Source organism: Myotis brandtii, unplaced genomic scaffold (genome assembly GCF_000412655.1).
Source record: "Myotis brandtii unplaced genomic scaffold, ASM41265v1 scaffold743, whole genome shotgun sequence".
Classification (NCBI taxonomy): Eukaryota; Metazoa; Chordata; class Mammalia; order Chiroptera; family Vespertilionidae; genus Myotis; species Myotis brandtii.
In genome coordinates this window covers 1,075,339-1,081,710 of record NW_005370960.1, presented here as the reverse complement: position 1 = coordinate 1,081,710, position 6,372 = coordinate 1,075,339, and the positions used below count along the sequence as shown (strand labels likewise).

General features: G+C 54.4%; 1 protein-coding gene across 1 annotated transcript in view; it reads right to left on the bottom strand.

The window, feature by feature from the left end:
* Nucleotides 1–963: 963 nt before the first annotated feature.
* The window catches only part of HUS1 (HUS1 checkpoint clamp component), an 8,486-nt gene continuing 3,077 nt past the window's right edge, over nt 964–6,372 (bottom strand). The window contains exons 2-7 of the mRNA XM_014530524.1: nt 6,195–6,368; nt 4,889–4,996; nt 3,969–4,043; nt 3,345–3,444; nt 2,085–2,204; nt 964–1,238 (exon numbers count right to left, since the gene is read on the bottom strand). Of these exons, the coding sequence (XP_014386010.1) occupies nt 1,156–1,238; nt 2,085–2,204; nt 3,345–3,444; nt 3,969–4,043; nt 4,889–4,996; nt 6,195–6,368 (660 nt within the window). The 3' untranslated portion in view covers nt 964–1,155. The remainder of the gene's footprint in view (nt 1,239–2,084; nt 2,205–3,344; nt 3,445–3,968; nt 4,044–4,888; nt 4,997–6,194; nt 6,369–6,372) is intronic.

Here is a 6,372-nt window from a genome sequence, read left to right as displayed (position 1 = left end):
CACAGTTCTAGAGAATTGGGCAATAGATTACTTACTGTTGCGGCATAACCATGATTGTGAGGAATTTAAAGGGCTGTGCTGTCTTAATCTTTCTGACAATTCTAGATAGAAAACAACATTCAACAGATTAGAGAGACCATCTCCAAAGTAAAACACAAGGTTTGTTTTGTGTTTTTTATGGATTTGACTTAACCAACCTAACTTCCTGGCTACCTAACCTGTTTGGGATTGGGAATTCTCTTAAATTTTTCTCCTGTTTATTTTTTGTAGTCTGATAGCTTACTGCTGTATTCAATCTCTTCCTATTTTGTGAGACCCTATTCCATCCCCAAGAACTGCTATCGAGGCAGAAGCAAATGCAGTCTGGCAGGATGAGATTTTTCATCTAAAACAAATCTCATAGATATGAGATGGTAAAAATAGCAGTGGGGAAATGATAGGGACATAAATAGAATACTGGGGACCAGCTATAAGAAATATTAATCATGCTCTGTTAACCGTGATTGTTTCATTCTGATTAAAGAGGGCACATTCTAACCTGGCTGGGAGTTGCACTCATTACCTGGGAGCTCACCTGGAAATGCGGCCCCTCCTCCCCATCCCAGAGCTGCCTATTATCATGGAAAGATTAACAACCTTGTTGCAGAAACCAGAGCTGACAGCCCTTTGCATACTCCCAGCCTTTGCATACCTGCAGGCCTTTGCAAATCTCCAGTCTGCATTACCTGTGAACTGCCCATTTGGCATACCTTTTGCCTACTTCCCCATGTAATCTTCATCCTTCTACCCAATATAAGCAGCTGGCTTATGGTGGGGGCAGAGCAGATGTTTGTGGGTGACCTGCTGCTCTCCCATGCTGCCAGCAGTACTGCAATAAATGCTCATATATGATTCAACACTGTCTCTGCTTAATTGGCTCACATAGTGACAGGCAGTGCACACCCATTGATTGCCCAGTTACAATAATATGAAGTAACATGTTTATTCAACTATTTCATTAATTTAATTTCTAGTTAAATTATCATGGAGGGAAAAATAAGGGAAATGTACAGAATTTGTGCTGCTGTGAGGACATATTGACAAACGACTGAGCACATCACCCCGTGCCTCTCCGGGTCATGGCAATGGTCTCCGGGCTCCGGGCAGTTGGCAGTGCTAGGACAAGGCCGGGATGAAGTACTGGAGGGAGACGTCCTCGTGGAGCAGGTCAAAGTGCACCATCTTGTGACTCACGATTTCTGGGGACAGAAAACACCCATCACTATGGAGCCTCTGCGCACAGGGCTGCTCCCTGAATCCTGGACCCACTGAAGGTGACGTCTGCTCCAGGAACGCCCAGCCCCCAGGGGATGGTCTGCGAAGGCACCGCCAGGTGCAGGGCACACTTCACGCAGAGGCACAAGGCAGATGGAGCGCCCCGGACGAGGAGTGATGGCAGAGCGAGAGGACCCAGCAGCCAGGACCCATGACCACAAGACGTGGAAGACAGAAGCACTTCCAAGCAAAGTAAGTCTCCTTTCAGGGGCTGTGATGTCAGCGGCAGGGAGACAAGTCAGCCCTTCCTCAGGTACAGGGAACGAGCGTGCTGCTCAGGTACAGGAAGGAGCGTGCTGCTCAGGTACAGGGAACGGGCGTGCTGCTCAGGTAGAGGGAACGAGTGTGCTGCTGAGGCAGGTGTGCTGCTGAGGACGGGCCGACCAGAGCCAAGGGAGGGGTCAAGAGGACACAGATGTCAGCTTGAGACACAGGAAGAAGCCTAGGCATCGTGAGGGGAACCTAAATCCAAGCCAGATGGTGTCAGGGCTGCGCATATGTCAGCTCAGATGTCAAGTCAGATTAACAGGACGGTCAGCGCATTCTTCCGCAGCCCCTCTGGGTGCAGAGACCATGCCTGACGCCCGGTGAGACAGCACAGCCCCACCTCTGTTACCTCTGAACCCGGGGAAATCCCAATCATCTGCCGGCCCTGGAAAATCAGAGGCCACGTGACCCAGCCGCCATGCATTTACGAGACCACAAACCAGCTGAGAGACCACAGGTGACTCAAGCGTGTGAAATGTGAAAACAATCACAGGCACACTCACTGCAGACGCCCCTTGTGGGATTCACTTGTTGTCCAGCAAGAAACTGCAGGAACTTCCTGATGTCCACCTGCACCTCCGCCATCTGCTCTGGGCTGCGGTCCTCAGATTCGTTTTCAGAGGCTAAAATGACAGAAACGTCTAGATGTAAAAGCAGACTGTTTGCTTAAATAAATGAGCTGCGTTACCCTGATGTTAGCATACTGGACAAAGAGTGCAAGATGGAGATAGGACCCTTTGTTAAGCAAGAACTTATTAAATCCTGACTTTGAAATACTATGTCAATTTCCAGGAAATCTTCATTTCCAGGGCCTTGAAACATGACCCAATCTCCCCCTTTAGGTCAAAGGAGACGGCATCCCTTAGTACACGTGTATAGTTAACGCTTCGTACGCTTATGGACGGCTAATCAAGGCCTCTCATTCCAGAGCGGAAAGAGTCCTTTCAACTATGGAAAGCATCAAGGTAAGAAAACCCCCTTTCTTGTTTATTAAAATGATCACAATGAGGCAGACCAGAATAAGTCCTCTCCCTCAGCATTACCAAAGCTTGGACCACATGGGCCTCACTCTCCCCACAGCACCCCTCCACTGTGAAGGCCCAGCCCCAGAGCGATGCTAAAATGTGCACAGCAACCCTGGGGTGAGACATACCAATTCTGAAAGTGGAAGGGCCCAGCATAAATGTTTGGGACACATGCGTGACTGAAAGGGTTTCAGGTCACTAGCAAACGCATTCCCCAGGTCCTTGGCCTCTCCCCCTCCACCCGCCCCACCCACACTGTGACTGCAGCACAGGCCTCCAATCCATCCATCAGCCGTGCTCACCACTCACTGAACTGATTCCGTGGCCTATCACCTCGCAGGAGACAGGCAATCTGCTCACCTGAGAAAAGTCTGCATTTGCTCATCTAGTCCTCTAAGTGTTAGAGACCCAGAGGAGGAAAGGAGAAACGTCATCTACCTTCCAGCTGTGCTCCAGGTGGGAACGTGCCATCTTTAGTCGCAGAAACAGGGATTTAAGAGCTGGGATGGCGCCACGTTTCCAGACCCTGAGCCCACCCTCGAGCCAGGCACACTCATGCCCAGGAGGCCCGTCTCTCCACGCCACTGTCCATCCAGCAGCACGTAAGCCAGCCTGTCGCCTGTCTCCCCAAGCATAGAACAGTCTCCCGAATTTCAACCTCTTCCCGTTCATTCAGAGGCCTCAGTAAGGTGTGAAACTACTTTTCAGAAGCAAAACACAATATACCAGAAAACCTACTTGATGGCGGATTCCCAAGATCTTTAAAATGAGTTGTAACACACACTAGTTCCGACTCTATTTTCAGGTTCAAGTCTCCATTGAGGTTTGCTTCAATAATCTGCAAGTGGAGTATTTCACAAAGTCTTAAAAAAGAAAAGGAAAGCAAAAAAATAAAGTAAAAATCCACCACAAACGTCAGCTTCCATACCAGGTGACGAGGGAGCCTACAAACCCCCAGCTCCCTCCTGACAGCACCAGGACCCGCATGGCATGGCAACAGAGAGAAGACGGGCCAGAGAACACCCCGCAGGGCGGAGCCCTCAGAGCAGAGACCTCGGCGGGGACAGGTGAACAGGTGGAGGCTGGTGGGCGAGGCCTAGGAGGCTGGCTCCCTCACAGGAGAAACGCCGGGAGAGTCACAGGGAAGGGGACGGCACCCTGGGTTATGAGGGGAGGGAACCAGGGAGCGAGCTCAGAGGTCCCACAGGGGCGGCTCCGAGTGCTCCGGGCTTCTATTGCGGCTCTCAACCACCGGCAATGAGGGGACCCCGCACGCTGAGTGCCAGGGCACCCACACCTCGGGCAGGCGTGCAGCCCACAGCAAACACTTCAGAGCTCTTTGCTAAAGAAGTTGTGACTTACAAGCTGATTGCTGATATTTTTCATTTTTTCCACAACGCTCTTCATCGTCTTCAAGACCGGCAGATAAATGCTCACCTACAAGCCCAACGAGAAAACCAGAGCATGAGAATGTCCGTACAGCAAGTGCCGGCAGGTGCCCGCTCACTACCTAGGTTTGGAATCCGTGGAAGCTTAAAAGCTCCAGAATCCTGGGTTTTTAAACTGTCTGAATAAAGTTCTTTTTAAAATATGAAAATAAAAACTATCAGAATTTCACTAGCTCACTCCTGCCTCTGGTTACCTCGGCAACCGGTCCCTGTGGCACTTCTGGTCCCAGGACCCGCCTTCGGCTAGAGGCCTTCATGCACCAGGGACACGGCGGTCCTGAGGGATGCCCAAGACTCAGGCCTTTCCACCCAAAAACGCAAGGAGGGGAAGTGCCTGCACCGGCGTCAGACGGTTCCCACTGCGCCTGGTGCCCTGCTGCTTCCCCGGAGGGGCCCCCCTAGAATTCCCTCTCCATCCTCCTCCTCCCAGCAGTGTGGGCAGGAGGCAGAGGAGCCTGGGCATCACCACAGTCCCTGCCCCGGGACCAGTCAGCAGAGCGGAAGGGCCTCCCTGCGGGCTGTCACCGCCGGACATCGCTCCTCACCGACATGGCAGCGTCCCTCTGTGACCCACACCGGTGCCTGCGGCCACCACCCAGCAGGAACGCGAAGGGCTTCGGCCCTCCCTGGGCGGACACTCCCTCTCCACCGGTTCCTGCCACAGGCGTGCTGACTGAGGGTCTTTACGGGAACAGCCCGGCACAGGCCCGTTCCTCCTGGAGCAGCCTTCAGAAAGGAGCATGCTTTCCAACAAGCAGACGCAAAGCCGTGCTGACATCGGGGAGTTAATGACGCCACTGGGCACGTGGGAGCGACGGGGCTGCCACCACTCACGTCAGAGTCTGGGACTGTGGGCTCCTGCAGGTTCCTCCACAGCTTCCTGGGAATGACCTTCACGGGGATGTCGTGGGTCACCATGCGGCTGCTGCTCGACACAGACACCTGCGAGGAACCGGCGGGCCTGAGGGGCGGACAGGAAGCCCGCCGGCCACGCCGCGTGGGTGTTCTCCGTTCCCACGGAGCCATCGCACGCACGGTGTGCAGGGCGTAAGGGAGGGAAGCCAGTGTTGAATCTACTGTGAGTATAAACACAGGCAGGAGGCAGACGTGAACACTCTCCCCAAGGAGCCCCTGGAGAGCACCCGGGCGGGTTCCCCAGGCGCCTGGGAAGCTGTAGCTCTCAACCACCGGCAATGAGGGGACCCCGCACGCTGAGTGCCAGGGCACCCACACCTCGGGCAGGCGTGCAGCCCACAGCAAACACTTCAGAGCTCTTTGCTAAAGAAGTTGTGACTTACAAGCTGATTGCTGATATTTTTCATTTTTTCCACAACGCTCTTCATCGTCTTCAAGACCGGCAGATAAATGCTCACCTACAAGCCCAACGAGAAAACCAGAGCATGAGAATGTCCGTACAGCAAGTGCCGGCAGGTGCCCGCTCACTACCTAGGTTTGGAATCCGTGGAAGCTTAAAAGCTCCAGAATCCTGGGTTTTTAAACTGTCTGAATAAAGTTCTTTTTAAAATATGAAAATAAAAACTATCAGAGTTTCACTAGCTCACTCCTGCCTCTGGTTACCTCGGCAACCAGTCCCTGTGGCACTTCTGGTCCCAGGACCCGCCTTCGGCTAGAGGCCTTCATGCACCAGGGACACGGCGGTCCTCGGAGGGATGCCCAGGACTCAGGCCTTTCCACCCAGAAACGCGAGGAGGGGAGGTGCCTGCACCGGCGCCAGAGGGTTCCCACTGTGCCCGGTGCCCTGCTGCTTCCCCCGAGGGGCCCCCCTAGAATTCCCTCTCCATCCTCCTCCTTCCAGCAGTGTGGGCAGGAGGCAGAGGAGCCTGGGCATCACCACAGTCCCTGCCCCGGGACCAGTCAGCAGAGCGGAAGGGCCTCCCTGCGGGCTGTCACCGCCGGACATCGCTCCTCACCGACATGGCAGCGTCCCTCTGTGACCCACACCGGTGCCCGAGGCCACCACCCGGCAGGAACGCGAAGGGCTTCCAGGGCAGTCTAGCTGCACGGCCGTCCCTGGGCGGACACTCCCTCTCCACCGCGTTCCCGCCACCCTGCCCTGCGGCCCTGCTGCCCTGACCCTCCTCCCCTGCTGCAGCCACTGCCCAGCCGGGCCCCTCCTCACCAGCTCTATGGACACCGTCAGGCAGGGGAAGTGCTTGTTGGTCAGCTTGACCTTCAAGGCCCGGGCGTTCTGCGCGGTTTTCAGGGCGCGGGAGAGGTTCTCGGCCGCGAGCTCCACGTAGATGGCATTGTTGTCCTCGGAGACGCCTTCCATCTGGAACTCGCTGAAGAAGTTCTGC